We start from the raw sequence: 21,287 nt of genomic DNA, 5'->3' as shown, positions 1-21,287 counted from the left end.
ATATATTATTCAAGTCATGGGGCATAATTAATTATAATACAGTTTTTTTTTGTAAATACTGATTTCCACGTATCTGTATTGTTTTTGGTCCGATACATATATCTGTAGTGTTTTTAGTCTGATTCATATATACATATATAGTGTTTTTGGTCCGATACATATATCTGTAGTGTTTTTGGTCCGATACATATATCTGTAGTGTTTTTGGTCCGATACATATATCTGTAGTGTTTTTGGTCCGATACATATATCTTTAGTGTTTTGGTCCGATACATTTATATGTAGTGTTTTTGGTCCGATACATATACCTGTAGTGTTTTTGGTCCGATACATATATCTGTAGTGTTTTTGGTCCGATACATAAATCTGTAGTGTTTTTGGTCCGATACATATATCTGTAGTGTTTTTGGTCCGATACATATATTTGTAGCGTTTTTGGTCTGATACATATATCTATAGTGTTTTTGGTCCGATACATATATTTGTAGTTTTTTTGGTCCGATACATATATCTATAGTGTTTTTGGTCCGATACATATATATGTGGTTTTTTGGTCTGATACATATATCTGTAGTGTTTTTGGTCCGATTTTCAAAATTTTTGTGGGAAATAGTATCAAAATTTTAATTAGATTTCCGTCGTTCTGAAGGATTTGCTGTGTTCATAGATGAAAAGACAAGGAGCTTTATTTTAAGAAATTCGTTTCTTTGCAAAATTTGTGCGATTGTTGTCACATCATATAGCCCTATCTAAGCTACTTATGGAAGGTATTGTCCTTAATGACTTGAAAGCAATCAATAAATACAATTTATAAAGTTTTTATTATTATAGTAAAATAACAAAAAAATATTTAAAATAAAACATGAATCTCACTCATATGGTTTTCTTTATAAAAAAAGTAACGAGAAATAATACATAGTAAATGGTTTTTATTTATTGATATTGTTTTTTCTTCATTCTTAAAACAATAATTGCTCTGTTAATAAAAGTATTGAAAATAGAACATTTAATATTGTACTAAGTTTTGAAAAAATAACAACAACCTTTAAAATTTAATTTCCATCTTTTTTGGTGTTTATTAATTGTAATAATTATCTAAAAATGATGCGAATACTTAAGCAAAAAAACTTTGTGAAACCTAAATTAATTTTAATTCATTTTTATTTGTAAAATCATTATCATTCATCTTGAATTTAACAAAGCACTTGATTTTTTAAAATTAACTCGATTTTCACTTTAATATTAAGGGGTAGTTTCACGAAATGCATTTGAACTTAATTTAGTGAACTGCTTATTTTTCCTATTTAATGGGTTAAACTATATTTATATGGCATTTATTTGAAAGAATTTCAATTTTCTACCACTTAGTTTTGAAAATGCAATTTAAAAAGACAATTTTCAAGTCTTGATAATTTAAAAACTACATGGTAGAAAATTTAGATTTTTTCAAATATATGCCATATAAATGTAGTTTAACTAATTAACCAGGAAAAAATATGCGGTTCACTAAACTAAGTTCAAATGCCTTTCGTGAAACTACCCCTTTGCAAAAACCAGTAAAAACTATAAAGTTAATAGTTATTTATCATATTTTCGTAATATTGTGAATGCTAGAAAGGATATTAAAATTATTTCAACAATTTTGGTCATGTGATCAAAATTTGAATTTTCCTTCTACTATTGCCCCCTCTGGGGGCGAAGTAGGTGGAAATTTAAATTTTTGTCACTTGACCTTAATATTGGTGAAATAATTTTGAATGACCTTTCTTGTATAAGCAATATTAATAAAATATGATACTTGGTTTTGTCTCATTCTCTATCTTTTTCTTAAATTCAAAAAAGTCTATCAAAAAATTTACATCATCTAAGGGTGAACAATAAATATCTCTGTCTACTTTTCTCTATATTTCTTCCCCCTCCCTCACTTTTCTGTCTATTTCCTTCTCTCTCTCCTCCTCTTTTGTACGTTCATTTATACAATAGAGATAACCTAGACACAGCACAAGGGAATTTTGTTTACATTATGTATCAGCTATAAATTGTTGAATATCTTAGGTTAAAGCTTTCCTTGGGTGAAATATTTGAAGAAAATATTTCTTCCATCATATAATGTGAAGCGTATGACACAACATATAATAAGTTAGTTATAAATAATTTAATTTCTTATAATAAAGTTATCTTTCTAAAAATTATATCATTGCAAAATTTAGTTGCAAATAATGTTGCCTATAGGGCTGTATTTCATATACAACAAAAAGTGAACAAAGGTTTCTTTTTAAGAAAAAAATGGGGTCAGATTGACCATCTATGTCTAATGTTTATACCCACATCAAATATTAAATTATAACCATGTACAGTAGAATGGATCAATTTTGGACATTGAATTTGTAATCAACATCTACAGTTTAAACGTCATATAAGAAACCTAAATACAAAAAATTGATTTTGTCCTTGAGGGGAAATGGGGGGAAGGTGTTTCCATGCATTAAAAATTTTAAAAGTTTATTCTGGAGGTGCAACTTTTTTTCTTTCAAAGTATTGCTTTATGCATCTTTTTGAATTTGTCTTGTTGATTAATATAAGAATATCAAATTGGTTTTAAAAAATATTCATCCAAGCATGAAAAATCTTAAATTAAATGTAAAATCTCTTGGTTTTTAAATTTATTTATGGATTTTTCTTGCTAGGATCAATAGTTTTAAAAACAGATTTTTTATTCTTATTCTACTCTTCAAGACAAAATTGGGAAGGTGCATAAAGCTATACTTTGAAAGAAAAATAATTGCCCCCCCCCAAAAAAAAAAAAAAAAATTCTCCCCACAAGTGTCTTTCTAAAAGTTTACATGCATCAGCGAGCCTCCCCATTATCCAAAATATTTTCTTTTCATTTTTTGGTCTCTTATATGATGTTCAGACAGAAAGTGTATGTAGCACATTTAAAATTAGAAAATCATTGAAAATCAAGCCACTCTAATGTACAGCATTTATTTCTTCAATTCCACAGTACAAAATTATTCCTGTATTTAAATTTAACATATCATATAGGAAAAAATATTCTTGTATTTAAAATTAAAAATCATGTTGGAATTTTTTTTACAATTTTTAAATTTTTTAATAATGTACAGCAAATTATTTCCTTTTTATCTCATGTTTTGAAATTTATAAGATAGTTAGAATAAATTACAGAAATAATGAAAGTTTTAAAGAAGAGAGCATCAGGGGGGGGGTCGAGGGGGGTTTCCCCCCTCAGGAGAGGGGGGGTTGAGGGGGGTCTCCCCCCTCAGAAAAAGCTTGGGCTTAAATCTTCAACAAATAAAGAAAACAAAATTATTTTAAAAATTTCTTTTTTATGTTAAATATTATTATTTTTGTGACACTTGATTTTGAATGACAAAAAATGTTGAAATAAATATTACCCACTGTATGAAATGTTAAATTAGAAATCAATAATGATGTTGGAAAATTTATTCTCATTTTATACTCTGAAAAAAGGAATTGACAAAAAATAATAATTTTTATTCCAAACTTTTAAAACAGCATGCCTATTTCTTATTGGTTGACACTCGAATTAAAATAAAATAATGAATATTATTTCAAGACCAGAAATAAATTTGAAATAAATAATTTTCTTTCCCCTATATTTTTTATTCCAAAATGCCAAGAATTAATTTTGAAATAAAATAATTTTCTTTCCAATATTTTTATTCCTTTTTCTTATTGGACGTCATTTTGTGTCCAATGAGAGACTAGTGTTTAAATATTTTAAAGCTTATTCAAAGAAGATAAAGTATAGAATAGAATCCAGGTAGAAGATTCTGCCTGGCTAGCCTGAAGTAAAATTGGACCATTTGAAAGACCAAAACGGCTATAAGGCTGTTAGTAAATAACATGATTTCAGTAATTATTCTGAAAAAATATTCAAAATAAATTCCTTTTGCAATAATTTACTAAAAGCCTTGTAGCCAAGCTTCCACCTTTCTCTTCCCTATTCACAATGTATTAAAAATGAATTTGATGTGCATTTTAAGCCTTAAAAAATTTAATCATGTAAGAAAATTTACAAAAATATTTGTCTCGGTATTTATATTATAAAAAACTAGGTTGCGCTCTTATGTATGTTTTTAAACAGCTGATTTATACATGATAGCAACTACATCCATACATACTTGTGGTAGAGGGGGAGGGGGGAGGAAGGGGTTGTACCCAATTAGCTGAACCTTGAAAATTACAAATGTGGTCAATCGTACTTACTAAAATTAAAACAACATCATGTTTAGTGATTTTTCATCTTTGTCTAAAACGACCAAGCAGCTTTTGCTGTCTTCACTTTATTAAGAAGTGTGTATCAGAGGTGTTAGCCTTAGTCAGATACTTATGTTTATGGGTAAAGTATTACTCTTTGAATATAGAGAATGTTTCTAAATTGTTCTAAAGTCAAACGTGTTACACTACATATAATTTAAATCATGAAGATCAAATAAATTTTTAATAATATATATTAAATTTTGATACAAATTGAAGTTTTCTAATTTTGTCCAACTAGTCATTGTGATTTGTACTTTAGCATTATTGTCATTACTGCGCAAGTCAAAGATTTCTTCTAATTTCCCAGAAATTTTTAGGGTTTTCACTTCTATTCCTCCTTATTCTATGAGCTTATTACAGCATTTATTTTGAATATGATAATAGCAACATTCTTACATTAAATGTGATAAAATTTATTCTCATTTTATACTCTGAAAAAAGGAATTGACAAAAAATAATAATTTTTATTCCAAACTTTTAAAACAGCATGCCTATTTCTTATTGGTTGACACTTGAATTAAAATGAAATAATGAATATTATTTGAAGACCAGAAATAAATTTGAAATAAATAATTTTCTTTCCCCTATATTTTTTATTCCAAAATGCCAAGAATTAATTTTGAAATAAAATAATTTTCTTTCCAATATTTTTATTCCTTTTTCTTATTGGACGTCATTTTGTGTCCAATGAGAGACTAGTGTTTAAATATTTTAAAGCTTATTACAGCATTTATTTTGAATATGATAATAGCAACATTCTCACATTAAATGTGATAAAAGCTATTAAATTAAAATTGCAGTTTATAAAGTGGTAAGGTCTTTTGATCTCAATTGTACCAATGTACATAGTTTTACATTAAAATATATTAAAGGGGTATATCAACGAGATAGGTATTTTTAAACTTTTATTAGTGATCATATATACAATGCATTATATCTGAAAATCATAAACTTTAAATATTTTAAATTTCAACTAATCAAAAAGACAACAATGTGTCGAAAAGTTACTGCAAAATGAAATTCTAATAATAACATTATTCTTATAATTTATTTGAACTATCCTTATTTCTGTCATATTATAATTAAACATATATAGATGATCACTAATATAATAATCTAACTTGTAAAATGCACTTTAGGAGGATTCCTCAAAGAGGAACTCTTTCTTTTGAAACATCTACTGCAAACCTAGGACATCTAAGAAATTCTCTTTCTCTTTAATTTGACGACATTTAATGATTTAAAGATTCTTGAATATAAAGAATCGCCGCTTTATTGTATTAATATACTCTTTTTTTTATGGCACAAGCCTCTATTTTTTTTAAAAAAATCTTTAATATTTTAAACAGCAACGGCTACACATTTAAAGATCCAGCTCTGTAATCCTGGGACCTGGACCTCAGTACCCACGTGGTTCATGCTTCCAGCATATGTTAGTGCCAACGGCATTGCAAGTGGCACAAAAAGCCTCAAATCTTTCACGCAGATTTTTCCTAAAATGATTATTTTTTTCTATATTATTTTGTTTTAAATCAACATCAAATTGTGGGTGCTTGTGCAAAAGTCCAAACTGTGTATAGCCATGAGTTGCGCCTGTTTTGGGTCAAGGCATTCCCAACTCCTACCATTTACGTCGCGCATCTGACATAGTATCAGTAGGAATCATTTTTAATGTCTTCAAGTATTACATTATGTTGGTCCGAGATTCAAGTCCATCAACTCCCTACGAAGAGCGGATGCGCTATGGGTTAAGCTAGAATCGCACAGGTTTAACAACACCCCTAATAGAATATTTTAAAATGAATATAATTACCTGAGCTGTTCTCTCTGTGAATTAAGCTGAGGAAACATTGACAGGAATTCTTTGATCTCCTCTTGTGACAGCAGTATTGGGTCTTCATCGTCCGAGGAATCAGTCTCCAGAAGTTCACCAGAACCAGGTACAACCATGTTACATGAGGTACCTAAATTTAGTTTTTTTTTTAAAGCGAACTTTTGTTTCGACTTATGCATTAATATTCTCCTTATTCAGTTCTGACACTTTACGTATGTCCTTCGTTTCAGAGCTTCGCTGTTATGGATGTTGTCATCCTTGTTTTCTCAAGATTTAACTTCATATCAGAAAAAAATATGATAAGATCAATGATTGTCGAAGAATAAATAAATCATTGTTGGACCAACGGACAAAAAGAGTTAAAAAGCAAATGTTCAGTGGTAATAAAAAAATAAATGCATGGAGCCTTAAAATACAGATATTTATGCAACAAATTTTATACATCAATTTTAAAGACAAGCCGAGACAATCACGTTATAAAAAATAAGAGTAGAAATTGTCACGAAAAGAGATTAAATCAAGCAGTAGTCTATAATACAGTGATAATAGTACAAATACTCAATATGAAAATTACCTTGTTTACTGGCAGTACATTCATGTTTGGCAAACTCCCACTCTTCTAGACCTAAATCAGGTGACCCTCCTTTCATCCAGGCTCCATGCGAGTACCTACGTTCACCTCTATAAGAATAAGACAATCAGATAAATTTCATTTTTGTGAGCAGGTAGTTGGCTAAAAAAGCTTAAAACTTTCAAGAAAATCAAGAAAAATTAAAATTTTGAATGAATAAACGATTTATACATTATACATTACAAATTTTTATTAAAATTTTTTTTTTTAAGTTTGAAGCTTTTTTTAGCTAGTAGTAAATATTGAGATAGCAAGAGGAAACTATGTACACAATCAGCAATTCAAATTCAATTTTTTATTTAATCAAATTATCGACCAACCTGGCATAGACTGGGCTAGCATTCCCGCTCCATGCACAGCTCAGGCCGCTGTCACTATCGTCTGCGTTATTAGGACCAGCAGAACTGCTGTCACAGCTACTCTGGACATGAGAATTCTTCCTTTTTACTCTATTTTCCTTCTTCAGTCTCTTTTCATCTGAAAATTTAATTAGGTCTGAAATGATAGGAAAATTTTACTAGTACGTCTCAAAAGAAACCTGGGGTGGATTCTTTAAAATATTAGGCTCGCAATTTGCTGGTTAAGCAAAATCATTTTATTGAAAAATCCTCCAAAATCGCATAAAAAATCTACAAAAATTAAATAAATCATAAAATGGTTATTAACATAAGATTTTGTTTAAATTTTGTAGATTTTAATGTGATTTTAGAGGATTTTTCACAATTTGGCCTCACCAGCGAGTAGCGAGCCTAATTTTTTTTAAAGATTCGACCTCTGTTTTCATAAGGGCACTTGAGGGAAGGCGGAGGGAATCGACCCTTATATTTCAGTTTTAAAAAGAAAAAAGTAAGTTTATATTTTTTTGGAGTGTACCTTCACACTTTACTATATTGTTATAAACCGTCCCTGTGCCTATTAGAAGCTATTATGAAAAGGAGAACCAGACAGACACACAAATAGATATTTTATTACTTTTATATAAAGATAGGCACGGACCACATATCTATATCTCTAACATTAGTTTTATCAACAAGTGCCAGAGGGAAACTTTTAAAGCAGATAACATTGCCTAATAAAAAATGGCGTCATACAATATAAATGACCACTGATAGGCCTGTATTCATTTTACCATTGGACATTTTCCATTAGGTACTATAAGCTGCTTCACATTTTCCAGAAAACATATCAGTGCAGACGTCAAGAAAACCTTTTACATTACAAGAACAAACAGACATCCAAGTACTCGCTTACAACTATAATTTAATTTCCAGTATGGATTCGAAAACGATCAATATCCGCTGGATTAGAAACTGGTTCTTAACCACACTAAAAATCATGGATAGCAGATACTTTTCCAAGAAACATCCTAAACTTAATATCAGACTTGTTAGCCCGGGACTTTGGCACCTAGAGGCTAACAAAACTAATTTTGATCTTATAAGTTTTCATTTTAATATCCGCGAAAATCTGTTTATAATACGATGCAAAAAATAACTTTACCCATTTTCTTGCACTTTGGTTTCTTTTTAATGTTTGTGTCAGGAGCATCTTTCATATTTGCACTAGCAGGATCTTTCTTCCCTTCCTGGCAGTCCTGAAGTAGTCATAGTTTAAAGTTTTTTCAGTTGGTCTAAACCTGGGAGGGAGGACACATTGAACTCAAATCATGTTATTACCCAAGTTTTATAAACATGCTCTCACGTTCGTTTGCTCATAAAACTTTGGGCGCTTTTATTGAAATTTTATTTTTTGTTTCCTAACTTGTAATGTTCAATCTTTTCAACCAATGATTATAATCTAGACAAGGAGTTATTTTGTTTTTCATAATAGGAGATGAATATCAATCTATCAAATCTTGATTGGTAAGTTCAGCACCAGAAGTGTCTTTAGATTTTAATCTACAAAAGCGGGTAATTTTGATGTTTGTCATGGGGGGGAATAGATCTATAGTAAAGATGTATATTAGGGTGGGTCGATTTTGAACATTTTTTTTCTGAGACCAAAGCGGGGATCTGCAAACGATTTTTATGAGTATAATACACCTCTGGATGATTTAAAATTTATCCTAAGTCTTAAAACCGCTGACGACCAGACGTTCAATTGTATAGATATTTGTAAATGGGTGTCGAAAATTTATTGAATCAGAACTATGGCTTCATGGTGCTCCCAGGAAAGGCATTGAGGAGTAGAATCAGAAACCTTTGACCGTTTCAAAATATCTCGTTTCTAGCCTGAGAAAATGTCAAAAAACCTCTACAAATTGGACAATTCTCAATAAACCTTTAAAAATGGTGGCTTTTTTAGTCATTTCTAAGGCTAAGAATGAGATATTTTAAAACGGACAAAAGTTCCTGATTCTACTCCCCAAGGCTTTTCCTGGGAGCACCATGAAGCCATCATTCTCATTCAATAATTGTTTTACTCTCATTGACAAATAGCTATACAATTTTATGTCTGGTCGTTGGTAAAAGGTTGGTAAATAAAGGATAAGGAAGCGAAATATGACTTTGACTGACATATAGTCGGAAATTTATTATATAACTGGGGAAATGCACAAAAATATTTAGCCCTCTAGCACTAATAGAAACTGAGATAATAAGTAAAGATAGCTTGAATGCCGTCTTTGCATATTTTTTTTATTAATGAAATACATTTTTAAGTGGTCGCATTCTAAATATCAATTTTTAAAAATTATTTTTCGGTCAGAAATTTTATTTAAGTTAGTTTTATCTGTAGCACATCCCCTCTTTGTCTAATTCCGATATGAACCCGTCCTTATGTATATACAGACAACTACCTCCCTTCCTTTTTCAATGACCTCTTTCTTCTGCTTCGTAAATCTAGTGTTTTACTCTAATATGTAGATCAATTTATCGTCCATTGTCTTATTACTTAAAGCCTAGTTCACAAAAGACATAGGTCGACCTGTGGAAATTTTAGGTCGACCAAAAGAAGCTTTAGGTTGACCGATTTTATAAAGGCATTTGTTAGTTGTACTTGTTTAGGTTGACCTACAGAATAAATCGGTCGACCTCTAAAAGTTGTTTGTGAACTGGCATAAGATAACTTGTCACGACATTTTCGTACATTTCAATCTCTATCCCCCCCCCCCTTCCAACCCCTTCAGTAAAGTTAAGGTAATGTCCAGGGTTTCGGATCCGGATCCGCAAGGATCCGCATATTTTTGAGTCCAAGGATCCGGATCCGGATCCGGATCCGCAAAAAAATGCGGATCCGGATCCTTGGACTCAAAAAAATGCGGAAAAAATGGAAAAATCTACCTAAATTTATATAAAATCTCAGACATTTTCTTGATGAGAGCCAATCTTTAAGGTTTAGGTTCAGACTTGTAAATTAAAAGTATTTTTGACTTCGAATTAAAGAATAAAATTTTTTTGAAAAATTTGGTGATTTTATTTTTATTGTCAAGGATCCGGATCCGCACTGACCAAATTTTGAGGATCCGGATTTGGATCCGCATACAATCAATGCGGATCCGAAACCCTGGTAATGTCAAATCAGATTTAGGAATGTCAATCAGATCAATAGAAAGTAATTAAGTGGAGGGATGTTAAAGTTACAAAACTTGCAGAATTGACATTTTTCTTGCAAAAAAAACTTAGTCAATAACTAAACAATAAACAAAAACCACCTTTACTTGATCACAGCTTTTGGATGAATCTTCAGTCTTTTCCTCCTTAACAGCAGCCTATAAAAGAACATTTTTTAACATGTTTGACTCATCCCTAGGGTAGTTTAGCAAGGACGTGCAAAGATGGACACAAACAGGGGCAAAATACCACCCCACTCTCCAGAAAAAAAACACTGAAAACAGCAAAAAATAATAGATAAATTAGTGATTTTTAGAGGCATGATTGATCAGGTGAAATTTGTGTCTGTTTTATACACCAAAATGTAGTTTATTTATCGAGTTCTTAATGGAAAAACAAACAACCCTAATATTCTATAAAATAGTTTTACCTTCATCTCTCTTTTCTTCTGTTTTTGTTTGGTCTTTTTCTCCCGTTTTCTTGCTTGTCTTTCTTCTCTATCCCTATATAAATATTATATTTATAATAAATTATTGTATATATTAAAGATTCTATATATCATAAGTGCGTTTTAGTGGAGATTCTTAGTTGTAAGAAGTATCATATAAAAAAATGAGCTTATTATGTTTTATCAATTTTAGGTAAACATTAGGGTAAGTCCGGATACTTGTTTGGCCGGATAACGGATATCCGGCTGATTTCTAATGCCGGATATCCGGCCAGATAACAGGATATTGAATAAGCAAAAAAATCTTTATAAAAATCAGCTGCTGTTTAGCTGCCAACTACCGGCTTAAATTTTGAAAATTTTTATACCCCCACCCAACCCCTCTCACCGACAGAACTATGAACTCTGGCCGCGGCGCTCGGCACCCTTGCCTGCCTAACAGCAGTAATAGGATTTTTTGTACTATAATATAAAAGATCATATTGCCGGATCTAAGATCTACGGACCAAGTGAGTTACAGAGTAGATATTTATTAAATTAACTGATTCTACGTATAAAATCAATCCGTCTATCTTCAATGGTTGTGGAGAAAAACAAAATTCCCAAGTGAATAGTAAAGCATTGTAGAACAGAATGATTCAGCGAAATCATCACATAAAAAAATCGAGACAGCTTATAGTGCCTATAAAAAAAAACGTCACACAATGCAAATAACCAAAGATAGACCAGTATATATTTACCATTGGTCAATATAAAAGTATACTGACATATCATTGGTCATTTGTATAGTCTTACCGTTTATAATTTTTTTATAGGCACTAAAAACTGCTTTAAAAAAATCAGCTGTCTATCTCTTAAAGCAGCCAAGTAAACTCTCTTACTGCCACAATTTGTATACCTGTCTGTTTGTTCAATCATGTTGCACAGCTCATCCAGGTCAACATTGTTGCGCTTCCTTTCTATACACATGTCACAAGACTTGCGGAGAGTCATCAGGGCAACCAAACTTAACAGATCACAGGTCTGCTCTCCCTCCCTAAAAAATCAAGGATCTTGAAGGATAAGACAATGCATGATAAATTGTTGTATTTTTGTACATTATAATTATTGGTTAAAAAGTTTTTACACTACAAGTTTGAATAAACCAATCAACTTTTATTCAAAGAATTTTTGATGCTTTTCCACAAGTAGTCAGTTAGGCACCTCCTCTTTTTTTTTAATAAAATGACAATATTGGGCGGAATTTTGTTTTTTTTATGCTTAACCCCTGCGGGGACCCCAATCCTACGATTCTACCCAGTACCCAATATATCCCATTCATCTCAAATTAAGGGGGTTGCCAGTGCTCCAGAGGGTACAAAACTGGTTTTAATCTTATAATTTTTCATCTTCATATTCGTAGTAAATTGTCTGTAATACGATGCTATGCATGATTTTTCAGTATGGTTGAGAACCGGTTATAATCCAGCGGATATTAATCGGTTTCTGGATAAATTATTATGACAGAGACACCTGACCAACAATTAACTTACTAACACTTGCCTCAATCTTTGTTGAATTTTCTGAAATCTCTTGGACAAAGTAATGCTGATACAGATCAACAGTTCTTTCTGGGCAGCCACCATGGTCTTGGCATGTCTCTCCTAATTAAACAAGGATGACAACATACATAAGTAGTGAAGTACCATAAATAAATATATATGATCTTTGTAGTATGAATGACATACCGACGGAACAAGTAAGTTGAATAATATATGCTTTTTGGCAAGGGGTGTATCTTCAAAAAATATCAACAGTATCTTAAATAGAAGTCAATAATATCATATGTCAACCCCCCCCCCCCCCTATTGGAGGAAGGACAGACATAGGGAATTTGAAAGTACCTTAGCTACCTACAACAACAATTTTATATATAATTGGCGAGATTTGAACCTTTTTTATGAATAAAAATATGTGTAGACTAGCACACATCATGCTTATACATAGAAAAGTTTCTCAAAATAGACAATCAAATCCTAAAAAATGTAACATTTTAATATGATATAATTTTTACAAAAATACCTTACCACTTTCTCCCCCCCCCCCCCCATGGAAGAGGTGCCAACCTGTGAGGGGCCACTTATCCTATCTTTACTGCTTAATTTGCTTGGTTGATTGATTAGCCTAAGTCGTTGTTTAATTTATAAAATGTGTACCTTATCTAGGCCAGAATTATCAGGTTCCGCCAGCAGAAGAAGTTTTGAAATAAAGCCAGGATTTCTGGTAACATGCACATGCCCATCCTTGTCATAAAAACAAATGTAGTTAAGCGGCTACAACTAAAATTTTTAAAAATAGTCCAGTTGTTCCATGTAAATTCTGTCAAAAAATTTCAGGGCTTTTTATCAAATCACCTATTTAAAATAAATAACAGGGAAGTATTTTTCTGAATTCTTAACCCCTGAGTGGCTACTCTATATTACCTAACCTAGTCTAAGGTAACAACTAACACCATAAGAAATCACACTTCTCATTTATGAAAAAAGTAGTACGGTTATTTTTTTTGCCTGATCCTAGAGATCTTGTAAAATTGTAGTCCAAATAGGATGCACATTCCGCCCTCTTCTAGAGACTAAAGGTAAAGCAACTAGTTTCAATTTTGTTTTAGAAGAGGCATTTTGAGAAAAACTTTAAAATTCTTAAATAAGATAACCACTAAGTGAAGGGAAGTCATTATCAAAAAAATCTTTAACCTAAATAGTAAGTTACTATTTAAATTTTTATGTACAAAAAAAATTCTTAAAGCACCAAAGTATTCTGGTGAAAAAATGAAAAAATACTTACATCAATACAAGATGATATTCCAGTGAAGAGGTTCAGAGAAGGATCATCAATGTATCTACGTTTAACTTCTTTTACATCATCGTCTTTAATCATAGTTTCTTCGGTTTTAAATGAAAAAGGGAAAATGTCAAAAGATATAGAGACATCTTCTTACTTCTACACACATTGTTGGTAAGAGAGCTATTAATAATTCCAGTTGTCTGTCTCTCCATCTCAAACATTTTTTCTCAGCTACTATATAAGATAGACAGCAATTTTTTGTCATGATCCCATACCAATTTGCAAATAAATATATAAGGACATCAAATTAATATTTTTAGTAGCGAAGCTACAATTTAATTCCAAATATCCATCTCTCCCGCTGTCCGTACGACATAGTTACTTAAGTCCATCTGTATGTTTTGCTCTCTTCCATCTGCTTAGCTGTTCTCTTAATTCCTATTTAAGAGCTTTGCTACTTATGGCTATTGTTATCCTTACAATTATACTAATTATACAAACGAATCCAAAACTATTCCTTCGGAAGCATCATCATAAATTTCATCTCCATTTTCATCAACATTGAGTGGATCCTTCCCATTCTCAACATAGTATCTGAATGCCCTGTAAAACAAAGCTTTTTATAGTGCCTATAAAAAATTAAGTCATATGGCCTATAATTGGTCAAACAAGATGTATACTGGCCTGCCATTAGGTCATTAAAATGTATACTGGATTGCCATTAGTAATTCAGTCTGTACATTGGCCTATCATTGGTCATTTGTATAAGCATTAGCTTATAATTATAAAATAGGAATCTTAGAAAGCTTTCTAAAACAAAGAAATATTAGAGTTTGGGATCTCTAAATACACTAACAAGGATAGAAAGTAAAAAGTTACTAAAATTTTCATATCAAATATGTTTGGATATGCCTTTTGTGACACTTTTAATAGACTAAGTAAATTTTACACTGGATATATTGGGTATAGTCCCTTTCGTGACATCGCACCTTAAGGGGCGATTCTTCGAATTTTTCACAGTAGGTTTTCTCCTATTTCTAGCCCCTGCGGGGGGTTCTAACCCTGCGGGGCCAATTACCTAACCATGTAGGGCAATCACGTAACCCAATATAACCTAATCTAACCTAAAATAACAAATAAAGAGCCATTTTAAAAATATGACAAAGGTGCGATGTCACGAAAGGGACTATTCCCGATATATGCTCATTGATACAGGGAATCTTCACAGCAAATTTTAAAAACAGACAATGAAAGTTAGAACAGATGCTCCCACAAACCTTACAAATAAACATATATATTTGTCTTTTGTGGAATGACCAACGGATAGATGAACCAAGTAATTTGCATACTTGGGGTATCTAAACCAAACATTAACATACTAATTTAAATGGCAGCTGAGTAGATTACTTATCCCTCATAGCGTTACGGACGGACAGTCAGACAGACAAATGGATTAAAGAGTAGTTTTGGTACTAAAAACTAAACTTACTTGTTGACCATGTACGCACATTCAGGACAAAACCTGTATCTCTTTAAATATTTATCCAGCGTAGCTCTGACAACAACAAACATTGATAAATTACTAATACGATACACAACATGATTTTTCATTATGGCTCTGAACCAGTTTTAATCTGTTAATAAATATAATTATGATGTAATGTTTGAATTCCTTATGGAAGAAAATGGAAGCAGGACAACTTCATCTTTGCATTCCGTCTCCATAACATTCCAACAGTCCTGCCAGGAGCCGCTAAAAACAAAGATTCATGACCGAACCAAGTAAGTTGTTTACTGGATGCTCTTTGGTAAGGGAAATGTTCAGAAAAAAATTAACAGCCTAGATAATCAGAGTTATCCTACAGATTGACAGACAAAGGGAATTATAAAATTACAAAATGACTTACAAAATTGTAGCAGAAAATGACGGTTTTGACAGGATTCTCCCCCCCCCCCCCCCCCCAAGCAAAATCCTAATACTGACATTTTTTTGCGCGTCAACTTTTGGTTTCAAAAAGTAACACCAACCTCCTACCTTTTTCTTACTGAGGACCTTATGTTTAGGACCTTTTATTATAATGTAGAACAACTGCCATTTTCAGGTCAGAGATATCACATGGGAAAAGAGGGTAATAGAAATAATATTATTAATGACAATCTTAATGACAACCAATAAAATACAACAAATCTTCAGCCATATTTAAAGAAACTGCCATAAATACATCTAAACTTGATTTTATTTCCACTGCAGTGTCAAAATAGATCCAATATTTGTCAATAGTACACAAACTATAAAAACGCCATGAACCCATATAATTACCTGGAAGAAACTTTCTTCTGGTCAAGCAAATGATGAGCACATCTTCCTCCTTTCCTGACTACAGGCTTCTTACCAGTTGGTCCGGTAATATATCTTTTTTCCAACCTTAATCACAAAATGATGAAAATAAAAGATTTTACAGTACGGCTTCGAAACCGATTAATATCTGCGGGATTAGAACTGGTTATCAGGCATACCGAGAAATTGTATATAGCATCATATTACAGACAACTTTCCACGAATATTTAAATAAAAATCAAGATTTATACCAGTTGTCAGCCCGGGCTTTCAGCCTATCTGGGCTAACTAAAACTAGTTTTTATCTCATCTAATTTTCTACTTTAATATCCACATAAATCTGTCTATAATACGATATATAACTATTCTATAATTAGGGTATTTAGCCAGGAACTATTTGGTTGTAAATATAATGGAAATCAAATAATTTTCTCATTATATTTTTTTTCGATCATACCTGTCTATTTGATTACAGAGAAGATTAGACAGACTTGTTTGATTGTTGATATGTTCCTCGCTGAGTGTTATTGTCCCATCTTTGTTTATCACAAGTGGGTCCAGGGACCAATCCTTGCTGGACTCCTGAAATTGGTAACAATAGGTTTGTTGAACTAAAACTCCAACATCTTTTGGGAAGAAGTTTTTTTTTCAGTGCAATATCTCCTGAGAGGGTTTAGTTACCAAAAAAAAATTCAAAACCTAATCAGTCCTGTGGATTATGGCGATCTTTTTTTTTATTATATAGACATCTTGCATATAGTACAGCAAAGGCTGAAGGCCGGGTGAAAGATTAATTTATTATTCAATAACATAAACCAACCCACTGTATCAGACGTCAATTAATGCAAAGCATATGACAGTAATTAAAATCTATACATATTTGTTTACCTTAATTCTGAGATACAGAGTTTCAATAGATCTCCTGCATCCGACACAGCTGACTGTTTGTGTGAGGACAGGTAGAACATCATCCCAGGTTACACCCAGCGCTTCAGATAATTCATCCTGTATATTACAAACATAAGCAGGTGGAATGTGGTTTTATAAGGGTGTAAACACTAAACACCCTCCTTAATTCTGAAATTTGGAAGGTCTAACTTCCTCACTTTTTAAAATTCTCAAGGTTTACACTCATGTAGACGCCACAGCTAAAGAGATGGGACATTGAACTGTAAAATACACTAGAACCCAAAGTTTCATTTTTCTTTGGCTTAAAAGCTTTTTGTGCTTTTATTTTATTTGATTGGTTGGTTCCAAACTGGAAGTGTCCAAACTTTTCAACCAAGAATTTTAATTATCAGAGAAATGAACCAATTCGTATCCATGGCATATCCCTTAAGACACCTCAAAATAAGGTAATAGGACTATAAAACCAATGGCAGGCCAGTATACCTATTAATTTACCAATGGTAGGCCAGTATAACGTCATTTTTTATAGGCATTATAAAAAGCTTCACCAAACTAACCTTGTCAACACTGGCACAGTTTCTCTTAAATATTTCACCATCATCCGATAACTTAGATTTGGATTTTAACCTATTAAATTAATATATTTTATGTCATGGTTTCATCACTATGAATGCACAAATGAAATGGTGAAAAAGAACTAAATTCTATATTTGTTTGATAAAATGTATTTTTTTGGATGGGTTGGAGTTGCTTGGAGCTTTATTTCTGCTTGGAAGTGACACAACTTTCACCATATAGCCTTGAACATGCCTGGACAATTGATATAACTCACTAGATATTGTTGAATAATCTACCCAGCAGTTTTTGGGATTATAATGCGACTTACTTGTTACTGGCGGCCTGGGCACCGCTTCCGCAGGCAAGGCAAAACTCATCCAGTGCCATGACCATGGTAACATCAGGTTCAATCTCCAGCGGCATGTACCTGCGCGCCTTGCACCCCCGTGTACCACTCTTAGAGCCACCCTAGTTTACGCCAGAGTCAATATTCTATCAAATAAATCGTGGAGGGAGGGTATATTGGACTCTTATAATTATGATGGTACCCAAAGCTTTATAAACATGCTCTATCATTTGCTGGTTTAAAAACTGTGGGTACTTTCAAATCTTGATTGGTTGGTTCAAACTATCAATGTTCAAGCTTTTCAACAAATAACCATAATCTACAGAAGGAATTTTTTTTTATCATAGTTGGGGATAAGCGTCAATTCATAGTCCATTGACTTATCCCTAAAGATTTTTGCCATATGATTTACCCCACTTTGGAGATATATCCCATTAAAAAGGATCTCCCCCCCCCCCCCCTGGGAGTACTAAAATTGCTGGCTATTGATAAACATAATTGTCCTTGTTGTTGAGTTTAATGATTAAGAATATTTTCCTGATAAACATCCACCAGTTTTACCATTTCAATCTAAAAGAGATTTTATTTTAGGCAATAATAAATTTGCAAGACTATTCAATTTTTATAAAAGGGACTTACTAACATTTAAAGGTGTAAATACAGCGAGAGATATTTGCTCATACGATTAAATTCCTAACCGTCCAAGGAAATCAAGGAAATCAAGTTGCGCTTTTACACAATGTACTTTGTTAAGGGCTGATAACCTAACTCCCTTATATTTTAAATTTTTTAATAAGGGGGAAGGGGGGGGGGGGGTATAAAAACGTTCCTATTAAGTACACTTTTTGTAAGATAATTACTATAGGTAGGTCGAGGTTAGGTTATATTAGGCTCTAGCTAGCTCAGCAGATATTGGGAGAGGAAAAACATTACTTTTACTGGAATGAGTTGGGGGAAAATGTTTAAACCCCCCGGAGATAAAACTGATCGAGTCAATTCATACTTCAATGCCCCCCCCCCCCCACCAACACTATTTTTGGGGGAGACAAATGTCTCTTATTTTTATTATCCTATTATGGAGATGCCTCGCTCAATACTTGCATTAAAAGAAAACGTGATTTTTCCTGAAGGGTGGGGGGAGGCCGAGGGGGAAACAGCCCAATTCAATTACAAATAAACCCCAGCATATACATAAGCGGGTAAAAAAAATGGTCGGGTTTGAATTTCTCAGTGTTTACAGAGACACTCGTATATAAACCAGGGATAGAGGGATAGGATAACGGAAGAAAAAGCTATCCCCCCTCCTATTCTTCTGTAAATTCTTTGATGACTTACTACAAGTATTTTGAAGTTGGATAGGGGAGAGAGGGTAGTAAGAATTTTAACGCTGCACACACTCTTATCCCTGCTTCCTTGATTTTCAAGTAAAAACAGAATGAAAAGTCTTAATCTTAATATGTAGGTTCCACGACAAACGCAGGAGTCCCAAACGTCGGAGTGGACAAACGCAGGAGGGCTAAAATATTAATTTGATCACGTTTTTCTATACAGGTTAGGTTATGTTAAGTTATGAATATACAAATAAGCCCCTGCAGATAATGTAATCTTAAATTTATACAGCAATGTTCTTAATTTAACAATGTTTATATACTTTTTTGGGGACTAAATAGGCAAACTATTTTAAATTCCGTAATCAAATAAACAAAAAATAACTGAGACAAAGAAAGTATCGCTTAAAATTTTTAAAATATATTGATTTAATATGTATTCATTTAAGTTTCTAAGATATGTTTACATTGTCAACAACGAACAACATACATAGAACATTAAAATATAGAATAGCTATGCCGCTAAAAATATTAAGAATTTTAAACATTAATGTGCAGCAGTGTTAACTTTATATTAATTCACTTTCAATGTTCACGTGCGGGCCATGGATTAAAACTGATAGAATGTAGTCAACAAAGAAAACTTAATATAGAACACAAAATTAACCGGTTAAATCCGGATCCAAGTGGGCATAGACTAAGTGTATAGAAGGAAGGGAGGTCGTTGAACTATTCTGTGGAGGGAGGGGGGGGGGGGGGGTAGGAAAAATAGAATATTGCGCAGTAGAAAATTACTAGAAATAACACAAAAAGGGGAACTCGGCAGAGAGAGGGGGATGCAGCATAGACTCAGATGAGTTAGAATAAAAATAGGGGCAGTGGGCTGTGGGGTGGGGGTATAAGAGTACACAGACTAAGACTGATAGAGTAGAATAGGGGAAGTGGGTAAAAGGAAAGGGCGCATAGTAACTAGACGGACTGGACAGACGGCTAGAATACACAACGGGTAGGAAAGAGGGTGTTCAACAAAAAATTCAAATTATTTTTAAAACCTATTTTTCATAAAATATGATTAGATATAAAATATTAAAAAAAAAAACATTTTTGTTTGAATGTAATTTATTTTTATGTGAGAAAACATGAAAACTTTTAGATTTCGGAGATTTACAGAACTTGAATTGACTGTGCATGAAAAAAAAAAAAAAACATATTCTAGATATACATTTTAATAGGGCAAACTGTCTGTACAACCATTTTATTTCTAATTATATAGATGAACCTCTATCAAAATAACTAGTTAACTTTTGAAAATTTAGCTACATAAATATTTCTACGTGAAAGTCAATTTGATAAATGTTTAGGTATTAATTGTCGAAAACCTTTTCTATTATTAGTGTCGGTCTGTCCGCAAAAATTTCCGTCGTCCGTAACGGTTAGCTCTTTAAATTAGTTAAAACATGTTAAAATTGTACTATCGATTTCAAACTTTGCATGATAATTTCGCACGTCAATTCAAAACATGCTAATTTTTAAAACTTTTTGACAACAACTTTTTGTATGATATACTTATACTTCATCTAAATTTTTAATACATGGTACAATATTATAGGCGAGGCAATTTTGTTTAGGCTAGCAAACTAATATTCTATTCTTGGTTTTTGATAAACCATATAGGTTAGAGAGACCCTTCGTTACAGAAAAATTTAATATAAGGATAATATGACGACATCCATGAAAGCGAAAAGGAAGGAAAAACGAACTGAGTGTCGGAACTTAATAATTAGAACATTAATTTTTAAGTTTTAGAAAAATGTACATAAAGAGAGGGGTAGGTTTCTGGTAGAATCCGTAAAAGTGTGTGTGTTTCAATGCTTAAAAATAGTAGTAGAACGACAATATTCACTAAATATGTGTATTTCTTATTGAAAAGAAATATAGACAACATTTTTTTTTGAAAAGTTAACATAAATTTTTATCGTTCTACTACTGTTTTTAACTTATAACACATAACCTTTACGGATTTTACCAAAAACCTACCCCTCTCTTTGTTGCAAATAACATATCAGGATACCGAAAAAGGACATACTTTCATTTGATTTGATTATGGAGATGCGATTTAAGTAATAAATATTAAATGACCTGACAGTAATGTTTAATAAACTTTTTAGGGAAGCTTTGCATCAGTCCTTGTCAGGTTGTTATGGGAAGTGTGTGTG

At 32.2% G+C, this 21,287-nt stretch overlaps 1 protein-coding gene across 3 annotated transcripts; it reads right to left on the bottom strand.

Moving 5' to 3' along the window:
• Positions 1-31: 31 nt before the first annotated feature.
• Positions 32-18,321, bottom strand: LOC145319524 (gametogenetin-binding protein 2-like). 3 transcript variants are annotated; one of them, XR_013879914.1, is made up of 21 exons: positions 18,283-18,321; positions 17,726-17,867; positions 17,397-17,466; positions 16,819-16,935; positions 16,388-16,512; positions 15,913-16,017; positions 15,267-15,345; positions 15,082-15,149; positions 14,113-14,195; positions 13,593-13,678; positions 12,965-13,051; positions 12,308-12,412; positions 11,668-11,801; positions 10,752-10,824; positions 10,423-10,479; positions 8,271-8,364; positions 7,091-7,247; positions 6,714-6,820; positions 6,119-6,269; positions 5,410-5,798; positions 32-5,207 (listed from the first exon to the last, which is right to left on the bottom strand). XR_013879914.1 is itself a non-coding variant. In XM_080161705.1 (20 exons), exons 1-20 carry the CDS (start codon positions 18,305-18,307, stop codon positions 5,705-5,707), a joined length of 1,959 nt encoding a protein of 652 aa, XP_080017831.1. In that variant the 5' UTR covers positions 18,308-18,321; the 3' UTR covers positions 32-5,704. The 3 variants fall into 3 exon arrangements, 2 of the variants coding, with proteins under 2 accessions (XP_080017831.1, XP_080017832.1); XM_080161705.1 differs by having other exon boundaries at positions 32-5,798; XM_080161706.1 differs by having other exon boundaries at positions 32-5,798; positions 10,429-10,479.
• Positions 18,322-21,287: the final 2,966 nt, after the last annotated feature.

Source organism: Acartia tonsa, chromosome 5, assembly GCF_053477335.1.
Source record: "Acartia tonsa isolate MP-2025a chromosome 5, ASM5347733v1, whole genome shotgun sequence".
Lineage (NCBI taxonomy): Eukaryota > Metazoa > Arthropoda > Copepoda > Calanoida > Acartiidae > Acartia > Acartia tonsa.
This window is presented reverse-complemented; position numbering and strand designations above follow the sequence as displayed.

What these genes read in the sequence shown, in the direction of transcription:
- LOC145319524 (XM_080161705.1), bottom strand. Translation starts at nt 18,307, where the DNA reads ATGGTAAAACTGGTGGATGTTTATC. An exon ending in TGTGCGTACATGGTCAACAA is followed by an intron (nt 14,196 to 15,081) that starts GTAAGTTTAGTT and finishes TTTGTTTTACAG; the next exon opens with GGCATTCAGATACTATGTTG. An exon ending in ATGATTGAACAAACAGACAG is followed by an intron (nt 10,825 to 11,667) that starts GTATACAAATTG and finishes ATATTTATATAG; the next exon opens with GGATAGAGAAGAAAGACAAG.